The 22,856-nt window shown below is 39.8% G+C and overlaps 1 protein-coding gene across 1 annotated transcript; it reads right to left on the reverse strand.

Annotated features, from left to right (window-relative positions):
* Positions 1 to 16,119: 16,119 nt before the first annotated feature.
* cdc42ep3 (CDC42 effector protein (Rho GTPase binding) 3) lies at positions 16,120 to 22,124 on the reverse strand. The gene is made up of 3 exons (XM_079249149.1): positions 21,903 to 22,124; positions 21,317 to 21,467; positions 16,120 to 17,964 (listed from the first exon to the last, which is right to left on the reverse strand). The coding sequence occupies exon 3, from the start codon at positions 17,736 to 17,738 to the stop codon at positions 16,665 to 16,667; it is 1,074 nt and encodes a 357-aa protein (XP_079105275.1). The 5' UTR covers positions 17,739 to 17,964; positions 21,317 to 21,467; positions 21,903 to 22,124; the 3' UTR covers positions 16,120 to 16,664.
* Positions 22,125 to 22,856: the final 732 nt, after the last annotated feature.

The following is a 22,856-nucleotide window of genomic DNA, read 5'->3' on the forward strand; positions in this document are numbered from 1 at the left end:
TATCCGAGCAGAAGCATGACTGGAACAGGCTGGATAAGTTTTGGTTTGGTTTTTACTACAATACATTTTCAAATTCTCTTTTAAATTTTATTCCCCAGCTAATACATTCTGTCAGGCAATTAGTGAGATTATTTGAAATAAAAAATACTCAAACCAACTCTGCAACATTTACCTGTCATTACCTGTCATCAATGGGTATTTAATTTTCTGTTTAAGAGATGTATATAGAAATGCAGTCATAACAATGACTGTGGATTTAGAGACTGTAGATTTGTACAAAACAAATCAACATCAAAGTTGCATGATTCCCTTCTTTAGATTGCATGGAAGTGATTTGGATGCACTGGCATGGGTATGTGCAACTGGATGGGCTGCCACCACAGAAAACAAAGCAGCTCAGGTTACAACACACACATGTGGTTGGATCACTGCATGATTGGAAAGTTTTCTTTGCAAGGAATGAAATGTGTGCAGCTCAGAATAAAATGCAGCTATCTGTGACACTCCAGATCTTTTTATTTTGCTAAATTCTCACCATGAGAAATTAGGATCGTTTGGCTGGTTGACACTAGATGAGACAGTGACACCCTAAAAGTCCTCAAGTACAGCATTTACCTGTTGTAGGAAGCTGGGAAATGTAAGACCCTCATCCCAAGCATCCCCTACTGCTTCAATCCAAAGAACTAAAGTAGTTTTTTTTAATTTAATTCTTCTGTCACAAACGCCCCTTAGCAGGTCACAGTAATGGCATTAAGGATAAGGACAGGAAAGCATACAATGATTAGTTGTATTAGACTGAAAACAAAGAATGTACGACAAACCAAGTCCAATATCTTGTGGCCTATAATGTCACCACACAGGAAAAAGTGGCTTCTCTCTTTGTTCAAATTTCTCTACCACAAAAAAAAGTTGTTTTTGCACATGGATGAAGATAGTGTACATATTTAATATTCCAGTATTTTTCTCTGAATTTACAGTCAAAATCATATGATATGCCTTTATACCTTATTAGAAAAACAAATAGGCCCCTGATGTCCCAGGTATAAGGACAATGAACACTAATAACCCCACATGTCTGCAAATATATCATTAACCATCCTACAAAAGGACACTTATTAACTCTCAGTGTTAGAGGTTATGTTACATGTGGGGACAAAGTTCACAGATGTGTAAAGCAGCAGAGAGATGATCTGTTGTCAGCTTTAAGTGATAACATGGTGCCACCCAGTGGTTTCACACACTACAGGAATTTGATAAGGAATGTGTTCTACCAACTTCTATAAGGTGTTGAGGGAACCTTGTTAAAGACATGACATTGTAATTATCAACAGTCACATTTTAGCTCCTTATGTGAATATTACACAATATATTTGTGATTTCTTCTTTCCCTGTCAACCAGAAACATTTTGTCATGGTCTTTTGTTATAGGAGACTACCTGATTGACAAGTATACCTGACCTTCATTTGTCATGGATGGATACTCAGTTCAAGAACAAAGATATGCAAATGCAAAGCTAAACCACGTTCAAGAAAAGTAGGCCCGGAAATTGTATTTTTGTGCCTCCTTTTTCTCTGCTATTTACTCTGATGCATCTATTAAAATATTAATATAATTCTGGGTTGGGTATTGTCTCCATTTTTTTTTCATGTTTCATATACAAATCTGACTGGGCAACAGCCTTGGATCATTTTTTTCATATCTTATACTTGTATAAGTATTATCTGTTATCTGGACTCTTAAGAAGTCGTACTGCTGGAAGAGATGTGATTCAGCATGGTCGTGCTGAAATATGTGAAGCTTTCTCCAAAAAAGATTTGTAAAGCAGTACATATATATATATATATATATATATATATGTATGTATGTATATAAAAAAAAACCTTTAGCATTGTTACCTTTCTAGATGTGCAAGTTTCATAAGAACTAAAGTGCCATTACACCAAAAGAGATGCAGGAAAAGAGGCCACCCTGATGACAAATCAGGTGGCATCTTTTCAGTATAACTTGGAGGATATCATGCCGATGGATTTCAAACTGAATGTCTATTTGTATCTGTCTGACCATGCAACAGTTTTAACTTTGTCCTATTTAAATGAGTTTTGGCCCAAAGAGTGCAGTGGTGTTTTTTTTTTTTTAACAAAGTTCATGTATGTGGTTCCTTCTTTGAATTGGCTTTAATCTGCATGTTGATGCCATGTTAAACAGACAATCATTTCTGAAAGTGTTTCTGCACCTATGCCAACATTTGACTGAACCAAGTCTGTTTTTCATATAGTGTCACCTGATCTTCTAAAGACATCAGGTAACCAATATTGATTTTTGGCAATGTCCACACACACAAAGTCTTCTCCAGATTCTAGGAATATTAACATATTCTGGACAGTAAATGATAGAATATTTAGAATTCAAAATATCTTCATATCAATTAAATATTTAAATTATGCATGGAAGTTAAAGTACACACTGCTATTAAAAAAAGCACAACAAACAGTTGAGGTATGTTCATAAAGTCTTTCAGCAATTATCACAAATGTCATGTTGATGCTTCGAGTTGAACTCTCCAAGTGACAAACCAGGTGTTTTTAACCCAATATTAACCACATTCAGGAGGTAATTAGCTCACTGGGCACTAATTTGTTTTATAGAGGAATAATTAAACAGGCCTGAGTCACATAAATTTGAGCTATGTGAGTTTTTACAGCTCCAAGCATTTCACTACTAATTTGCTTAATTTTCTTTTGCTGTGTGTGTCCTGACCTTCACTGCTCATTCACAGCCCCCTGCAGTTAGCCTTGAATAGAGTTACGGGGGGCATGTGACATGTTTGGTGACTGTGTCTGACGGGGCACTAATGATCGACTGGCACGCAAGCTGCTCGTTAGCCAGCCCAGCGAATTAGCAGGTTGCATGCAAAGGACTTGGGATCAGGCCAGACCACAAAATAGTTGAGCCATTTTCATTTTTCCTCTCACTGCCCATGGAGGGGAAATGCTAATGCAGATAATCTCATTAGCAAAACATAACTTTTGTAAAGGAGCCTCAGAAGTAACCCTTAACCGTTCATTTCACATTGCCAGCTCCATTAAATATCAAATTTGAGTAGAATCAGAAAAGAATGAATTTATATTATTGTCGTATAAGTATCAGTTTGACTACATACTGCTTTATCTTGCTAATTGTCGGCCATTTTCCTCTGTGGTTTGAGGCCTCAGCACCAATTATCACTTCTGACCTTCGTAAATTAAAATTACAGAGGACATTAGTGTGTTTTGATAATGGAAATACTTATTCTGGTAATAACTGCTTTACAAATAGTGGTCAGGATAAAGACGGCATAATAAGCATGAAAAAAGCTATCTAAAGCAAATATTAAGAAACATTTTCAGGTCGATATTTTTTATTCTGGATGAGTTTGGCCCCACAGGACAACAGGACCACTGAGGTCACTTTCAGTCTTAACATTGTTTGACATTTAGAAGTGAGGAATGTCCTTGTAAAGAAGGACCAGTCTGAGAGGCCTGGAAATCAGCTTTTTTTTTTCCAGCTATGAAAAATCCTCTTAGCAGTTGAAGCTATGATTGTTAAAGCTCTGGGATTTTGTTAAATAAGGTTGTGCTTTAAAGATAATGGAATTGATAGTGAAAGAAACAGAGAACGGCTCAAACACAACAGCAGGGGGTGCTACTCACCATCCTCTGAATCTGACATCGCCATATAATGGAGATCCATTCAAGTAATATTTTAAATAATACACATACAAACAAAACTTGAGGTCAGATTAAATCTTATTTTTTATAATTTGATAATTACTTGGATACAGAATCTCAACAAGATGACAAATATCGAGTAAAATAACCACTAAACAGTAGCATCAGTAGGTTCCTTCATTCAGGGAAAACATCTTTTTAGCTTCACTTAAAATATTTAAACCAGAAAAACAATATTTTGAGTAAATGATTTAAAAAAGAACATTTAATTCATGAAAATTTCTACATAAAAAATCTCACTTTCATTGTTGTTAATTGATTCTCACATAGTAACATGTAAATGAGAACCGACAAGCTGATTACAAAAATATGCAAAAAAAAAAACAAAAAAAAAAAAAAAAAAAGACAAAAAGGAAATTTCGACTGGCAGTTGCAAAACCCTTTTTGCTTTTTAATTTAAATGATTTACAGGTGACATTGTATGCAGTCTCCTTTGTAACAAATGCTCAGAACTCAAAACCAAAGACACTATTGGCCATCACATTAGGAAGCAAAACTGAAAAGGTTTCATGATGTCTCTAAATTTTTAGTAATGCACAAATAAAACCATTTTTTTAGGGCAAAGCTTTTCAATTAGTGTTTCATAGAAAATTATTGTGAGCCACCTATAACAAAGTGTAAACAATCTCAGAAAAGCAACAATACATTACATATTATATCTAATAAAATCTAAGCCAAAATGCAGAAGTGGTGTGTGAACAACAGCTCCAGATTCAGTCTCTTGCAGAACCACCTTTCCCAGAAATAATGAAAGTAATTGTTTTGTGCATGGCATGCTCAGTCTCACATCACTGTGGAGGAGTCTTACTTCAGTTCGTTGGGGTTTTGTAGGTATTTGTTCATGCAAAATCCAGTTCAAGTCCTTCTGCAACATTTTAATCAGGTTGAGGCCTGGGCTTTGAGTATGTCAATGCAACACCTTCATCCTTCAGTCATTCTTCCGTCCGTTGTGTATTTGCTGCTGTGTTTGGAATCACTGTTGTGTTGCATGACACACTTTCATCCAAATACTCTCACACCTGCAAAATACTTTAATATACAGAGAAGTGTATGATAAACTCAGTGACTGCACGGGGTTGAGGCTGCAAAAGAGAGAACGAATCACCAGCCCTCCACCACCGTGTCATGTCAATATGAGGTATTTGTGCTAATATGTTTTTTTCTCCATTATGGTCAAAAATTCGCACTGTGGACTCTAAGTCTGTCGTAAAGGCACTGCGTCTCATTCAGCAACCATTCTTATGAACAAATTTATTCCTATTCTATTCTGTTGCTTCCTGCTGTTCAGTTCATTTACATAAAAATAATAAACAGAAATGATTTGGTCAGATTTTTAAAATAACTTTGAGGAATTTATTGAGCAGGGAAGCATAACTGATTGTTTCTGAACAGAAAATAATTTGGGATATTATGGGGGGAAAAAAGTATTTTTCAGGAAGGTTTATACATAAAAATACTTTTATATGATTTGAATCTGACTGGGGCTACATGGTGGTGTAGTGGTTAGCACAGTGGCCTCTCAGCAAGAAGTTTGCTGGTTCAGGCCTCAACTTGTTGGCCTCTCTGTGTGGAGTTTCCATGTTCTCCTAGTGTATGCATGAGTTCTCTGAGTACTCTGACTTCCTCTCACTGTAAAAAGGCATGCATGTTAGGTTAACTGGTTACTCTAAATTGACCCTATGAGTGTGAATGGTTGTTTGTCTCTCTGTGATGGACTGGTGACCTGTCCAGGGTGTACCCTGCCTCTCGCTCAATGATTGCTGGGACAGGCTCCAGCTTCCCTGCGACCCTGAATTGGACCAAGTGGTTCAGAAAATCTCTCATTCTGACTGTTGGTTTATTCCTAAGTTAGCACTTCAAAACTGGGGACAATCAGAATATCAGTTTTTGTTTTCTTTTTTTTTTTTTTTTTTGGGCTTTCTGCTTCATTTTCTGACTCACCTCTTTGTCTTTGTCCTTGACCTGTTTATAGGCCTTTTTGCACCAAAGTACCAAAGTAGGGCAGAAGGACCAGTAGGTATGTCCATTAATTTTTAAGATAGATAGGCATTTAGCAAACTTAGAGGAAAAATACAAACAAAGAAGATTGATAAGAAGATACTGATTAATGTGGTCTATTGTTCCAGAAGTCTTGTTTTGTTCAAAGTCAACTTCACAAACTTCAGCAATGAAACTTTTTCTTGGAAACCCTTTGCAAAAAGCCTTAAGTACGTCTTGACTCTTTACTAATTGGACTGCCATGAACTTCAACATTGAACTTGCTATAGGAGGTGTGACTCTTGGTTTTTTTGCCGCTTCTCTGGGGATTCCACGCACATTGAGGTAAATTTACCAGGATGTCCACTCCTGGGAAAACTTTCAGCTGTCTGATGTCTTCCAGATGTGAATAATCTTTCTAACTGCAGAACAATGGACTCCAGGTAGTTTGGAAATGTCCTTACAAACCTTGTGAGATTGATGGACCGCAACAGCTGCTTGTTTAAAATCATTGCTGATGTCTTTCCTCCTTGGCATTGTGTTAACATGCACATTAATGTATTAGACCAGCAAACTATTTAAACATTTGCTTTTAGAGAGGTGCTTACATTCAATATAATATTTTAATTTTATTTTTTTATTGCATTTTATTAGTAACAACCAGTTTAGAAATTAGTGGTGTCTATTTTCTCTTTTAGTTTCTACCTTTACAGTATTATTATTACATCACAAAAGTACTACCAGCAGAGCTTTATATTCCCTGTATCCACATGTTTTCTGCCAATCTGACTGTAGCATATTTCTACAATTTATCAATTTGACATATTGGTAAACTCAAATTTCATATTCATATTTATATTAGATCAGTCCATTAATTCGTAGGTATTTATTGATCCTCCTGAAATGGATCTGTCTTAAATTATACTTTGAGAGTTATGTTCTTCAACCTCCCTGACAGTCAGAAACATGATCTCTGCTGTTGGGAGACTTCACTTCCAGCAGTCATCCCTTTTTGCAAGAAGACTTGGTGACCTGCAACTCCTGGGAAAGGTCACTTATGTAAGAGTCAACCAGGTTGTTGTGCATCATTAAAGCAGAAGTAATGCCATTTGTCAAGGCAGTCTGGGCTAACTGGGAAAGCGAGCATGCAAAATTTTTTTTTTTTTTTCTTCATGCTGTCTGATTTATTGTTATGACCAAACTTGCCCATAGAGAGCTCATTCAGTTTCCCCCTCTCTCAGCTCAAAGAAGGATTTACTTGAATTACAGACCCATGTATAAAGATTTAAAGGAGTGTTTTCATAAGCAAATATTTAAAGAAATCATGACATCCTGCTTAAATTTATTGAGTCCGCCTCTGAGATATCCATATCCACACACTGACTCTTTTTGTGTTCTTCCAACCTCTTAGTAGCTGCTTGTAGACGCATACCGGGAGTCTGTCCAAGACATTTTCGAATGTTGATGGGGTTGATGGAGAGAACCCGTTCTCACAGATGATTGACAGTCTAGTGAAAGAACTTAAAGTATAAACTGTTAAATTACGTTACTCCCTACAGTATCAAGTGGAAATCAAATGAATTTAACAGACATATCCCAGTGTGTTGCTGGTGGAAGAACAATGCAGTTCTTTAGAGCTACATAGAGGTCACATTCATGTGAGAATATGGTACATTCATTCACTCATTCATAACTGTTTTTTTTTTTTAACATTTAGTTTTGAGATCTCCCTTGCCATGTTGCTGACTGTTCCACCTTGCCACAATTCAGCTGCAAACCTGCCATGTAAGAACTACCCCCCGAACAAGGAATAAAATAAATGGGCACCAGCTGCCGCTTTTTCTCGGGGAAGGAACCTGCTTGGAAATTTCCTGCAGATGTGTCTGCATGACTGACTGGTGACATCCTATAAAAAGAGATGATGGGGCACACAGTGAGCCCTCAAGGGATGGAGGGATGGAGCCTGCGTGGGGATAGAGAGAAACCAAGTGGGGTCTTACCTTAAAAGGCAGAATCCTGCATGCTGGAGGCCATACTGACAGGAATGTTCCCCTGACCTGAACCTGAAAGCTCAGTGGTTCCATGCACCGCACTGTGATGAGTCCCTGCAAGTCCCTCACTGTACATGCAACTGATGAAAGCTAAACATCAGTTCTAAGAGACTGTCGTGGATTTTGACTTACTAAGATGGGACTCCTCTTTGCAGTGGAAATAGGTGGGATTTAAGACAGTGGTTGTTACATTTTTAGAGATATGTTATATTCTTTGGAAATATGGCAAATGTGCTCTTTACATTTATAAGCTGTGTTACGGTCGTTTAAATGTTAATGTCCACCACATTCAGCCATAAATCAAGCTGTCAGTTCCCGGTATATTGTTAATGCAGCTGAAGCAAACTTAAAAAGCACAGTAATGAACTTAACATGTTAAATACACATACTATGTTTATTTGTGAGAATTAAAACGTATTCCAAGCTCTTACAACTAATTTTAAAGTTAAAGTCTTGTTTTTCTTGATATATTTGTCTGTTTTATGTTTTATGGTTTTAAATTTTAAATTTTTATTATTTCATAGTTATGTTTAAATGAAGAACTTCCTTTTACTGGATGATGTGGGATTCAAGACCCTGCTATTCTTGATTGCTGATAATTTCTTCGTCATTTGGTATTCAAAGCAGGGAACTGCACACAAGACTCAGAAGTTGCAGGTACAGATTTTAGATCCTGTCTTTACACTTCTATCTGAGTGGATGAAAATGTGTGATGGTGCAGCTAAATTACCGTAGTTTATTAAATTGCACTGGATGGAATTAACCTCTGTGACAAAATAAACTATTAGACAAAACAACAAGATTTAGTGTGAGCCTTAAGCTGCAAAGTGAATGTGATAAACCAACATTATTCGAGTAGACAGTGCTGCAGTCTCACAATCTCTGCAAGCCACAACTTTTGCCTCCACTGCTGGTATTGCTGGTCACTTCTCTAACTGGCCAATAGCACATGAATTCTGTGGTAGCAGCTGCTGCATTAGGATGTTCACCATGTTTCTCTCCAGCTTATTCCAAAACAAGTGCTGCTGATAGGGGTCTGTTGGCCTCCTTGGTTGACAGATGTGTCATAGTTCAGGAAATGATTGCATGCTTTGACAGTCACCTCTTTATCTCCCCAATTGTTTCATCTGCAAAAGATGCTGTCATGGATAGAGTTAAACTTCACAGCGCTGGAGTCAAATCGCCATTCAATATTTACTGTGGCGTATAGAGGCCAGCTGGAAGAAAACTAGCAGGTAGGCCAACAATATTAGCGATCAATAAGGGTTGCCAATTATGGCCAGGTGAAAGCAAAAGTTGTGGTTTGTTCAGTGGAGTCCACAGAAGCTGCTGCTCAAGTCACAAACTAAGAAATATCGGTTTCTTACATTCATTTTGAGTGAATCTGCAATCTTTAAAATATATCTTTTCCACTTTAAGAGCCTGCAGCAATGCAGACACAGGAATCTGTCAGCTCTCTGATTGGACAGTTTCATTTGTCATCATCCAGTTAGATAGAAGTGTAAACACAGGGTCAAATATCTACATTTGCAACTTCAAACTCTTGCACACAGTTCCTTTCTCTGTATCAGCGAAAAGATGTTCACAAAAGAACTTCTATTTTTCTTTTTTGATAAAAAAAAAAAGAAAAGAAAAGAAGCATAATCCTTTCGTACACATTTACAAACCTGAATTTTTCTTGCTGATTTCCTTTTTGGGGTAACAAAATTTGAAATTAGAAATACAAACTGTGACATTTTTGGAAACATTAGTTCACAGCTGCACAAATATATCTTCTACATTCTACATAAGCTGTAACTGAAGTGTAAAACATAAACCTGATATGAGGTTTCCACAGCATTGGGGGCTGCATTTAAAGGACCCTGGCTCCAGTCTCAGGACTCTTATTTTCAACAGCATGTTTTCAAATTTGGAAATTTGTTTACGTGATGCACGAAAAGTCCCAAAAGCCATAAAACTACAGGCTCTAATATTGAAGAAACACCACATCTGACTGCTTTAGATAAGAAGAATCACAACTAATAACCCAGTAAACATGTTATGATTTTGTATGTTTGCAAATCTAATTTTGACAACCAGCATATAATACCTCCCTGTGATCCTCTCTTACCTTTTTTAGAAGCAGAGGTTGTGGACATGTGGCTGAAAAACCATGTCTTGATGAGGCTAAAAAAAAAACCAAATATAACACGATGAGTGAAGATAAATCTTGTGAACATCCTCAGCTATTTGTAGGCTATCTTTATCCCCCAGCTAACACCAACTTTGTGACCTAAACTGAAGATCTAATCCCAAAAGGTAACAGGGATGTTGCAGACCTGTCAGATGAAAAGTTGGTAAATGATGTCACCCACATCTAAAAGCAGAGATACCCTAAGACCTTTCCCCTCCCAGACTCGTCCCTCTGCAGAGCATTGAAGGAATTCCAAGAGGGCTGTCTGAAGGAAATGTATCAAAGAGCAAATATATAAATACCTCCTATGTGTGAATATAGACTTTTCCAAAGAAGAGCCCCCCCCCAAAAGGCAGTTGCTACCCTCATCTAGGAGCAGGCCATTTAAAATGGGACAAAATATAAACACGAGTGATCTTAGAAGTTTCATATTTCCCTGTGCAGCTATAGAAAGAGAACTCAGATACAGTGAGCACACAGTGCATAATTGTGAGGGCTCAGGTGCTTTTCAGAGAAAAAATATAAATAATTCATGCTTTATTGGGAGTGGGAATTGGATCAATTTGTGAATTTTTAAAGGCAAGCCAGGAGTTTGTGCAGTCCAGTGTCTCAAAGCCTCATTTGTCATTAAGCTCAAGACTGTATTTCAGCTCAAGACGCTTTAAGACTGAAAGATACAGAAGATCATTCCTCCAGCAGCCTCTGGAACAAGATCTTCTCTAGTTAATTATCTACTACAATACTGAATTTCCCTTTGGGGATTAATAAAGAACTTTTCATTCATTCATTCAAACAGTGTAGCTTTCCTTCACTGGAGGAAATATTTCCATGTAATCAATTAGCAGTTGCTGGAAAAAAAGAAAGAATAGAAATAAATAAAGAGTTGCTATAGTCTTACAAATACATTGTACTTGTTTTTTCAGACATTCATCATTTTATCCTGAAAATCTTTCAGAATTCTGTATATTTTATGTTCTTGAAACAGCAAGGCCTTTGTCACTGAAATATCCTTGGACACTGACCTAGTTTCAAGTTTGCCTGCACAAGGAGACAAATCTCAGGATCTAAGAGGATAGCTCTGTTTATAAATCTGGTAAGGCTCATGAGCAAGCGAAAGCTGGTGCAGAGAAGTGTTGGAAACCAACGTAAAATCTGTCCTTTCCAATGATCAAGTGCTTACTGTTGTAGAGCCTTTATGTCCCCCACAGCTCTGGACTGATTGATCACCATTATACAACATATTTCTTTAAACTGTCCTTAATGTGAGACTTCATTTATTTTTCTTCAAACAATTTATGAACCTTAAATTCTCAATCTTTTGATTAATTGAAATTAAAATAAAAAATAATTAATTAAGCAGTAGTCTCAGCTTGGCTCCACATAGCTTGCATTGTGATGAAACAGGCCTGGTTTTTATCAGACAGGAATGCTGGTGCCTCTAAGGTGACACATGCTCTGTTTAACTCTTGTCCAACTCTGGCTTCCTTTTCAGCTCAGCCCTCACGTGCCGAAGGTACAAACTCAACTCACTATGGTTACTGTCAGCCAAACAACACTAACAGTGAACCTGAGGTATTCCCTGCCTGCCAGACCAAACCACATGTGAGTTTGTTCATATCTGCTCTACATCAAACCCTGCTCAGGCGTATATTCATCTGAGCCTGAGAAAAAGCTTTCTCTGCGCTCTCCTGTTGTTGTCTTTTCAAAGTGAGCTGTGGCTCAGTGCTGCTAAATCAGCAGATATACAGAACAGATGAATCTTAATTTTTTGCTCAGTATTCCAAAGTGAATATTCCCAAAAAATGTGACTACTAAGACCCTAATTATTATGGTCATGGTGTTTAAAGTTGCAAAATGTACAGAACATGTCAGTAATAAATGACATCTCACAAGCAAGCAGTATAAATAGTTAGCACTTATGTCTTTTTGCAAACACCACAGGTGGATGAAACACACTATAGCTCTGTGTTTGGGCTCTTTTGAATATTTACAGCAGGTGAAGACAAGAGGAGCTTTATCCTGCAGCTCACGTCTCTGCTGTCTCCATCAAGGCCCAGTGAGCAGGGAAACCTCTTATTAAAGTTTTCCCTCTCATCCACCTAAAGCAGCCCAAGTGCAGCAATGAGGGGCTCCTTCATTGGCTATGTGAAAGACAGTATGCACATTATATGTCTCTGTTTTGGAGGTAGGGTGGAAAGTTTTGCTGGGTCTTAACTGTGTATTTTGGCTCTGATTGCTTCTGGGCCCAAGCTTATTCATCTGTGAAGTGACGGCTTCACCTTAGCTCAGGAATCTATCCCCAGATGCATGTGCCGCAAAGGAAGCAGCCCATCTCAGCAGATACAATATAATATCTACATTTCCCCACTTGTCGATTATATATTAATATCACAAACCATGTCAAAAGTGAGATGTTAACATTTCTCCAGTCTGCCGGGCAGCACTCACAGTATGTGACAGGAGTTGGAACACATGCATGTGAAAATAAGCGGATCATAATCATTTAGATTTTTGTAACTCTCTAGCTGTTTTATAACATGTAGACATAATTCTGTACAAACATTTTCTGGCCCTCAAGGACTGGAGCTGTGTGCCCCTGACTTAGCTGTGGCTGCTGTCACCTCCCGTGTGTTGGGTTTCACCGACCTGGATTGCCTGTCGCTGTCTTTTGTTGCCTGGGTATCTGTATTAATCTTTATCGGTAAAGGTATGAGAGTAAAGAAAAACTTGCTACTGTGTTAGTCTGTCCAACTCCCCAAAATGTGTTCTTGAAGTGTATATTCATGCAGGCGGATAACATCAATAATTATATTCCAAATTTCAAAACAAAAGTGGTTATGACAACAATTGCATGTAAATGGTAAAAATGGGAATAAACAAAATGCACCATGCAATATTACCCTCCGAACAGATAAACAGAAAATTATAACTATTCATTCAAATGAGTTTAATGAATAACTACAGAAGACAAGCTTGCCAGCAGCAAGAATATCCCAGGCCTAAAAACACAAACTACCAGCTGCTACATGTATAAACAAACTAAACAAAGGAATGTTCTAGCCTCTGTAAAGAAACAAAGCAGAGAATCATCAAGAGCACTCACATGAAGACAACTGAGAAAAACGTGAACAATCATAACCACAACACCAGCACGTTGTGAAACATACAGTCAGCAAATGCAACCTCACCCCCTTAATAATAACCACTGCTTGACATACAGATACTACTATCGGCAGACACTATTTTGAGACATATTTGATAGGATGAAGAAAAACAACAAATGTGGCCAATTTTAGTTGAATGGCTTCCTGAATTTCTGTGAAACTGTGTGGTCTGCTGCTTGCAACGAGTCTGCGTATGCGTCGTGACGCCCAATTGTTCTCAGTGTACCTTTGGCACATGGGCCGATGCTGTTGACGCAAAGTAACATGTCTCATTCAAGAGGTGCAATATAGACTTGAACGTTTGAACACAAGGGTATGACCAGAAGGTCAGAGGTAAAAACAATAGCGGATTGTTTTGAAGAGCACTTCTCAGCCATTGTTAAAAACTACTGTTGCAGTTAGCAATAGATTGGTAAACTGCTGTTTTTGGAAATGTTGCGGAAACACAAGGCTACTGGTGGAGTGACCTTTTACTAGTTCAAATTCCTAGTGCTGTGTACTGCCTCCTAGCTGTGACATCCAGTGTTGAACATTTTGGCCGAAGTATGCTTTCGTTGTTTGCAGCAGAGACGTTGCTGAATGTTGTTATGTATGCTTGCGTACACAGCAATTATATCCCAGCCCTAGGGCTTTGAATTGTAGACCAAGGTAAGTATTTTGCAATTTTTACATGTGGTTGGAGAATGAGTCAGGAATATTCCTGAATGGTTGGGTTGTAATGTCAAAACAGATGTTTTGAACTTTGTGTCTTTCTGGAATTTTGTGTGCCGGAATTTTGTTTAGGAGATGCTTAGGCCATAACATGATCATCGATATAAAAATGAACATCTTTTATTCCTTGTCTTTTGTTTGGAAGAAAGCGCACAAATCAATGAGGCAAAATTGAGCAATTAGTCTCTTTCTGTCTGTATCAAGCCAGCAACTTGTTGGGAAATTACAAGGCAGCATGTATGGAAACACCCATGTCACCTCCCTCTCTCCGTTAATGCCAGCAATTTGACAGGTTGTGCCAGGTTTTCAGTAACAGCCATTCAATTGAACAGAAAATATAGCAGAACATACATTTCTTCAATGTTGTACAAAATTACCATCACGTTTGCAATTCACTTATCCTTCAAGAGATTCAAATGATCCCAGAAACAGATGGTCTGACTGAACTGAGCTGTTGCCTGCTGGCAAAACAAGTACAATATTGTTCTGAATCTGTGGGTGTCACACAATGAGCTGCTTGGTTGCTAACATAAAATCTCAGAAGCAATTGGAGTCAAAGTTACTCCAGGCTGCACTTCCACCTTGGCCTTGTTTTCTTTTTCTTTTTCTTAAACTAAAACACAGTTGACTAAGTCTATTCTGACCTTCAGTTTTTGGTATTTTCTCATCTGCCCTCAGGCTCATAGAGAACACTAAAGCCAGAGACAAAACAAGAGTCTGAAACACTGATGGAGCAGTGTAATTCAAATCTAGCTGGAGTGATTTATTATCTCAACTCTGAAAGAACAGAAACATCCATCTTACTTAAGACAAACCCCTACATCTTTGAAGGCAGAATGCCAGTTGATTTCTCAAACAAAAGCAACTTTATTTATCCTGTATTTCATTTAGATTGCTGACCCCACAGTGATGAACATTCCTCAATGTCTAACATGTGTCAAGTATTTGTTTTGGATTTAATAAAATACTGGTATTTCCTGGCATTTTGTGTCAGAGAGCTTTGGCATGGCTACAGAAATATTTCTAGCATGTTACACAACATGCTACACTGCTGTGGTTGTGGAGTTCTTTTGTAAACCAAAGGGAATTTGCTTGGGGTCCATGCTTGTCAAAAATTAGGCCTGTCATCAAGTCAGTGATGGACCATTGCAGGTATAAGCATAGTAATTACCTTGACAGGGAGGGTTTTCATTACTCATGTTCAGAAGTTGTCTGCTTCAGCTCAGCAAATGCAAACTCTTTAGCTGGGATTTTCCACTGTTGGGGCATTTGCCATAGCATGGGTTTTCTTGTTTGGGGAAATGATCATGTCTGCTCTGACATCTGGTTTCGCAGCGTCTTCAGATGTCTCGGTTGGGCCAGTCGTGGTTGTTTACGGACATACTGGGGCCCTTTGAGAGATTTAGAGAGGTTTGCCACATTTTCCTCGCTATATGTTAGAAGTGAAATTGGATTCAGAAAAATTATTTGCGTGTGAAATTAGTTTGCTAAACTATAGTAATGGCGTTGTTTTCTCTAAATAAACATGAAAGCCATATGAGAGTGTTAGAGCAAGCCTTTCCCAAGCATGTTTAAGGGTCTTGCTCTGACTTTTTTTCATGTTTACATTGAAAGGGATTTTCAAAACAGAGGATCAAGTTTGGACCCCACTGCAGAGGGGTGGTTGAGTTTGAAAGGCTGTGTGCACAGCATGGGTGCTGCTGTACAGCTCTGTTATGTTTCTGTCTTTACATGGCAGGGTCAACATATATTTATTGTAATTACACAGGACCCATCTATTGTCCACCATTGAACAAAGTTTACTGTCGGTTTGTAAGTGTGTTTTATGGCCTAGTTTCTCTATACACTCTAGCTGATGGATAGTGTGGCTCTAGTCCAAAGCCCTTCCTCCTCACTTGAAACAGCTGATTTATGTCCGGTCCCGGACACTTGTGCTCAGTGGCTGGAATGCAAGGAATTTCGAAGACCCCTCCTCTGCCTGTCCCATGCACATGCAAACAAATGGAGCAGGCGCCTGACTGGGCAGATGAAGGCCCACCGATGCTCCCACAGCAGGGCAGTGAGGCAGAATGTGAGGAATGCCAGAGGCAAGAGAATAAATACATTCTATCTTTCTTTCTGTCAATCTATAGCTCTTTCTATTTAATATGTGTCTTGTTTTTTGTAAGTTTTACTCTGATTTTGAGCCTATCTTGAATTTGAATAAGTTTGGGAAACATTTATCATTCCTGCTATATGTTCATTACCTCCAAAAAACAACAGAGTCACATTAAGAAAAATGAATTTATTTGTGTTATAACTATAAAAACACAAATATGCATAGTGGTCCGCTTTCAATGAACCATGTGACAAACAAAAAAGTGCTTTGTTAAACACACTGAAACTCACAAAATGCAATCTGTCAACAGTCTGACTTTTAAAACTGTGAAAAAAAAACAATAAAGCTAAAGAACAAAACAGCAAAAGTTATTCTGTTTATACAGTGAAGGTTAACAGAAGAATGCAGATGTAGCATAGCATTTGTACAGTAATGGAAAATCAAAGGCACCATGGCTGTGTTTTAGCTGTAACTAAATTTTCATGCACTTTAAACATGCTGCTGACTTGAGAAACAAAACAAAGAAAAATCATCATCACTCCATAGAAGCTAGAATAGTTATAAGTTTTGACAATAAAAACGTAAGCAGCTTTGTCTATTGTAGCTGATTTTTCATCTCAATGATATAACCAGACACCATTTTGATTACTTTTTGAGTCTTTCCTCCCTCCTTGACAATATTTTAATAAATCCCTTTCTCCTCTTGTGGTTCTCAGCACAGCTTAAGGCCTGCTCTTTGCTGCGGGTTTATCCATAATGTTGAGCACATCATCCAGGATGGATGGACCCAGATCAAGTTCGAGGGAGAGGAATGACCCCGTGATCTGGCCAAGGGAATCCTGTGACATGCTCTTCTCTTTGGAAAGCTCAAACTCAAAATCACAAATGCGGCCCTCCTCCACCCCGCTGTCCCTGTCCACCCACTCTCCGTTGTGTTTGGAGAGTTCCTGCTTAAAACCCAGAGTAATGTCAGTAAAGTGTCCATAACTGTTGCAGTTACCATTGCCGTTCAAATTCCCATTGTAGATCTTGCTCTGGAAATCTCCTTTGCCACTGTAGCTGTCAAAGCTTTCGCTGCTCGTGTTGCTATTGAGACTTCCATTAGCTTTATAGATGCTATTGGTGTGGGCACTGATATAATAGGATGTTGGCTTGTCAAATTTGCTTTCACTCTTGTTCAATTTATTAGCTTTTCCGACTGCCTTGGTGGGCTTGGGCTTATTTGTGTTTTCCAGCAAATCTAAAAGCACGTCGGGTTTGGACTGGATGTCTGTGAAGGGAGATGAGGGCTCGCTACTGAAGACATCCATGGAACGCAACAGAGCATCCATTTGCAGGATCTCGACCTCTTCAGCACTCTGAGCTTTCATGGAAGATGCAGGTCCCATTATGTCTTCTAGAGGCTCTGGTGGCATGGAGAAAACAGTGGTGGACATGAGTGGAAGGGTGAGGGCCTGACAGCCACCGATAGTTGGGAGTGAGATCGCATTTTTGAGTACAGGAGAGGGAGTCTCAGCATAGGAAGCATCACCTGTGCTGTTTGCTCGCAGAAACTCACTTTGGATGCCATACTGAGGGTGGATGTCTCGCTTTCCTGGTAGAAGCTCGTACTTCCCCTGAAGGAAAGACATGTCTCCAAAGGCATCTCTCTCCCCACCCCTCCCGATGTGGATAGTGTGGCGAAAGTCTCCCAGCGGTGGACTGATCATGTCGGGGGACAAAATATCTCTTAGGCGACATTTCTTTCCTTTCTTACTGTTGGTTGGTTTCAGGTATATTGGCGCTTTTGCTGGCATGGCTGTTTCTGTGGAAGAGTTCTCAGACGTGCAGTATGGGAAAGTGAAAAATTTTCTGCTCAAACTGGATATTACAATTCTCCAGAGAGGTGGAGCTTCAGTTACATTCTCAGAAACACACCATCCAAACAGGACTTCAGCCAAAGTTGTGGCATTGATCTGGAAATATCTCCCCAAGTACAGGCAGTGATGTTCAGCAATGTAGATAAGTGAAATGGGCAATTTCCTGAAACCAGAGACAAATGAAGAACATATTAGTATTTTTCCAAAACATAGCCACCACAGATAGAAAACGTCAGTCCTGCCATCATAAAAAAATATAAATTAATTAAAAAACTGGCCACCAAGACACACGCTAGAAAGAAACTGTGGAGCTTGCTGTTCAAAAAATGAAACAAAAAAGAAAGAAACATCCTCATCTTCCATTTGACAAGAAAAAAAAAAGGAGGGCGGATGAGGCCAAGTCTAAGGCTTTTTGCTTCTCTATTCACATTTCTACACATGAGCCTCCTTTGGCCTCCATGACTCTGGATGTGCTAATGTGGAACAGCTGGAGTGCAGATTGGGAGAGGAGAAGCAAAGGGGGGAGACTTTAGAAGGATCAGAGTCGGGCAGCCTACTTTAGGAACAAGCTACTGCTCACACACGCACAGAGATAGAAAGCAGTAGACCAGTTTGGGTGGGTGGAAGGGATAGTTAAGGAATTGGGTTTACAGGGTTTAGAAGGACGGATTATAGAGCAAGTGGATCTTAAGACAGAAGTTGGTGGAAATTGTGAATTGGTCTTTGCTTTGAAGAGCAGAGGTCACCACGAACTTTGGTGAGTGCAGAGATACTAGCCAAGTTGCTCAATACTTCAGGATGGGTAAACATAATTAAAGGGATTTGGATTTGATAAAAGGTGCCCAATGGCATGTTGCCTTTACAGAGCTTTTCCATCACAAAACCCAACAACATCACCATGTTGGCAGGGAGCTTAGTGGAGGATAAACTCACTAAAAAGAGGAAGAGAATCAGGTTGACCGTTAAAATGACATAGCGACCAATGAAAAAGGCAAAACACTGGTGGAGGAGAGACGATAGCATGTGTGTGTGTATATTTGAAATGGTGGTCAAGGGGGTGGGGGGGATTGCACGAGTGAGAAGAGAGCTTGCCCATTTATAGACATATTTACTTATGGGGGTCTGTCAGCAGTGACCGTCTGACAGAATGCCTGGGCAGTGAAGTCCGCACCCCCTCAGCGAAATATAAGAAAGGTTTCACTAAGAAAACATCCACATTCCTGTTGCAACCGGCCGCTGCAGACACCCTGCACTACCCTTATCAGGTACATTTTCAGAAGACCATGCTCATTCAGTACCTACATGAATGTGTTGCCTGAGAGACAGACACTTGCAGGGCATTTTAATCTTTACAGAGGGCTAGGAAATCACCTTTTTTATTTAGCAAAATGTGTCTCTAACCTGCTTGACGAACAACTGCAGCATTGACATCTGTCTTCTTAAAGCTACAGTTTTGGTAAACAGCATAACATGTGCCATATGAGGTGAAATCTTACTTTAGATGAGGCCATTAAAACACAAATAAACCTGTCAAGCAGTGGACGCTGCAGGACTATATATAACTGTGACACAGTCAGGCAAGCAGGATATGTTTGAGTGTGTCGAATGGCAACTCTTCTAGAGGGCTGGTGTGAGTGCGAGGTGCCTGAGATAGCAGTTTTGAAGGCTCCCCCTGTGTGTTAAGGAGAACGTGTTTGTTTGCCAACAGTGAAGGAGAGAATAAAGCCAGATGGATTGTGAAGGGGGGGTTCAGCAGTTTTTGATCAAAAGAGGATGCATATATACTCATCTTCCTTCTATTTGCTTTTTAGCATCTCCCCTGACCTTCACAGCTGATGCTCACTGCAGTGGGAAATTGGGGCTTGGATAGAAAGTGAAAAAAATGCAGAACTGAGCCAAAAGCTTCTTCCAATGAGCTCAGAGTGAACAGCATATCCATATCTGTATTAACGTTGACGCTTTAACTTTGTTAACAGATGGCTAAGGCTGCACTGCTTGGTGAAAACAGTTCCTCTCAAGAATATTTATTGATTATTGGTCACTCTTGATTAAATTTAAAACAGCTGCTTGGTCTGTGGTCCTGGTTCTGTTTGGGGAAAGAGGAGATCATTGTTGGCTGGAATTGATAAGAATGGATAATCTTTAGAGGAAAGCCTTTCAGCTCTCACAGGAAGGCACGTGCTGTGTATCCTACACAAGGACTCCACCATGAGAAGTCAGCTGATGGTGTGAATCATGTCCTGCAGGAGGGCCAGTTTGACTTAAATAGCAAACATAAATGAAATTCCAAAGACAACACCAAACTATGAGGAAAAAATATTAGGTAGGTCTTTTATGTCCTAACCATGCTTTGTTGCCGCATGAGGATCAGTTATTGGGTAACTGAATTAAACTTTCAATAAAGTTTATTTTGGCTGAGAAGACAATAAATCAATCTGAACATCCATGGATTCTCTGGGATGGATCCTTTTGGCCTGCTGACCCAGCGAATCCAGGAGTGTCCCTGCAGGCTGTTAATAGCTGAACAGGTGTATTCTAACATATCTCAAAGCCAAGGCCAGATTTGCACCTTACTTTTGGAACAAATAGAACAAGAGGTAGCGTGAAACACCCTGAGAGGTCCCATCCTAGTGGTGCCGCCATCGCAGAATACAGTCCCTGGTTTTAATTTACACCTCTTGGGAAGGGGGAGTCTGATGGCAGCTTCCTCTTTAGAATTGCTTGCCTGAGCAGCCATTCGATCATAGTGGGAGCTGCAGGAGAAAACCACTGTGTCATTGGGTCAGCAGCAACTATCTGTCTGGGCATGAAGTGATCTGGAACCACTCCAGTCTCTTCAAAAGTGAAGCTTTGCCTCATCACTTGGTGATTGGAGGAGAAGATATGAGCAATGGGAGCAAGGTGATGATGGTTAGAGTGTAGGGAAAGATAAATATAGGATCGGTATCTGGTAATTAAACTAATGGCTCGTGACTTGTCTGGGTATTCCTGGACACCTACAAGTGTTATGTGATATGATTAGGCCAGAATATTTTGAGAGGCAGTGTAATCTTACTGTAGGCTAAATAAATACAGCGGTTTGATGATGCTTTACAGTTTGCTGTTAACCCATGCGCTCCAAAGTCAGGGCAGCAGCTGTTCAGAATATGACCTGTATTTGACTTCCCTTTTCTTCAAAATAGAAACCATGCATCCCCCTAAATATCCCTCTCATGACAGGCCTACTGGGCTGAGGAGCATGCTATTCTGCATTTTTCTTCTATGTTTGATCAACATTGTCAAATGTTGGAGACAGTCTCAAATTTCCCCTAATGTCATTAAAAAACAAATTCATGGAAGTTTAAAGTTACCAATGAGATATGACTATGACCTTGACTTCTGTCACGCCTTCGCATAGCAGAAAGACCCCCTTTTTGGGGTTGTTATAAAAAGCACATACCACAGAGGCTAATGGTAGCCTTACAGAATAGGGTTTGCTACATGAAAAAAACCTCAATTATAGGCAAAGACCTTACTTTCAAGGGGCTGGGTGGCGGTGCTGGGACAAGAGTGAATAGCAGGGTGGAGTATTTGTTCTGTCTTTCTTTCTTGCTCCCCTTGTGCCACCCGCAAGCATGGACAGCACTTGCCAGAGTTATCCTTGGCAGATACAAGCAGGAAACTGAACTGAAGCATATGAAACATGGAGAGAATGTCAACACAAAAAAGACATATTTTCTACCAGTGTAACCTTAAAAACCTTCTTAAAATCTACAACTCTCAAGAGATGAACAGTTCAGAGGAAAATGCTTTGAGCACGTAGCTGGAATTAAAAAGGTCTCTCTTGGAAAGCAGGGAGGACCTCAGTGTTGCTAAATTCTTGTGTAACATGTATGAGAGCCAGATAAACATGTCCATAAAAGCTTAACTTACTGTGCATGTTTTAAAAATTCACTGTCTCATACAATCACCAGTCATCTCGTTCTGCTGCATATGTTCATTGAGACTGTCGAAAAACCTCTGTACATACATGACAGCAAGAAGTATATATCTGCCACCATCACCCTTCCTGTTCATTCACATCACGCCATCATTGTGTGCAATAAGGCAGTCCTCACTCACCTCAGATGTTGCGTTAGAAGAAATGCTGATTTTTTCCAGATATGGCTGGTGTCCTCCTGAACACTGCAGCTCCAGGATGAAATGTGTGTTTTTCTATGTGTGTGCTCTGCGGCTGATGTGCCGCTCCCGTGGCTTGCTGACACTGTCCTGCCTTCTGTCTCTGCCTCGGGGGCTGCACTCCTGTCGACTGGGACGTCTGCCGGACAGCTGTTTTGGAATTGCTCTCCGACTCCTTTTTCCCTTTGCAGCCAGTCAAGTCTCCTCCTACCCTCCCCCTTCCTCCTCCTCCTCCTCTTCTTCTTCTTCTTCTTCTTCTGTCTCGCCTGTTTCTCTCATCCTGTTCTCCCTCACTTGTCTCTCTCTAGCAGCACCTGTGCATGTCTATTCTCACTTTTGCCTGGGGTGTTTTTTTTTCGTTTTTTTTTTGTGGTGCTTCACAATCATTCTTGTGAGTGATCACAAGCCCCACAGAATTAACTTAGCGTGGAGAAAGACAAATTCCTCATGGGAACTCTGTCTTTCTTTCTTCTTATGATGTCTACAGGACGCCTTTCCTTTCCTCTTCCCCCTCAGACTGTCTGACTGCCCACATTTGATAAGATCAAAGATCTGTAAGTGCAGCTGGGACACACTCTGTCTGTCTTTGGAGCCTCTCTTCCCTATCCTTATCTGTGTATGGCACATGCACACCCGGCACCCATACGCTGTCATCATTATTCACTAAATGTTCAACTGCAAAACTCACTTCTGCATAATGTACATTGTGCATGGCCATTCTCTAAATGCTGCAGTTGGCTGAGGCGTCACAGAGCGACTGAACTAATCACTGCAGAATACTGCAGCACTGCAGCACTGGGAACATTTACTGACAGCACAGGGGTAGCTGCAGCCTCTGTGTTTCCCTGCAATGATTTTAAATGAGGCACGAGGCGGTGTGGATACAAGGTTTTAACC

Source organism: Telmatherina bonti (genome assembly GCF_933228915.1).
Source record: "Telmatherina bonti genome assembly, chromosome: 11".
Taxonomy (NCBI): Eukaryota; Metazoa; Chordata; class Actinopteri; order Atheriniformes; family Telmatherinidae; genus Telmatherina; species Telmatherina bonti.

Bases quoted from the DNA above. Each gene is read 5' to 3' on its own strand.
- cdc42ep3 (XM_079249149.1), bottom strand. From the start codon at position 17,738: ATGCCAGCAAAAGCGCCAATATACCTGAAACCAACCAACAGTAAGAAA.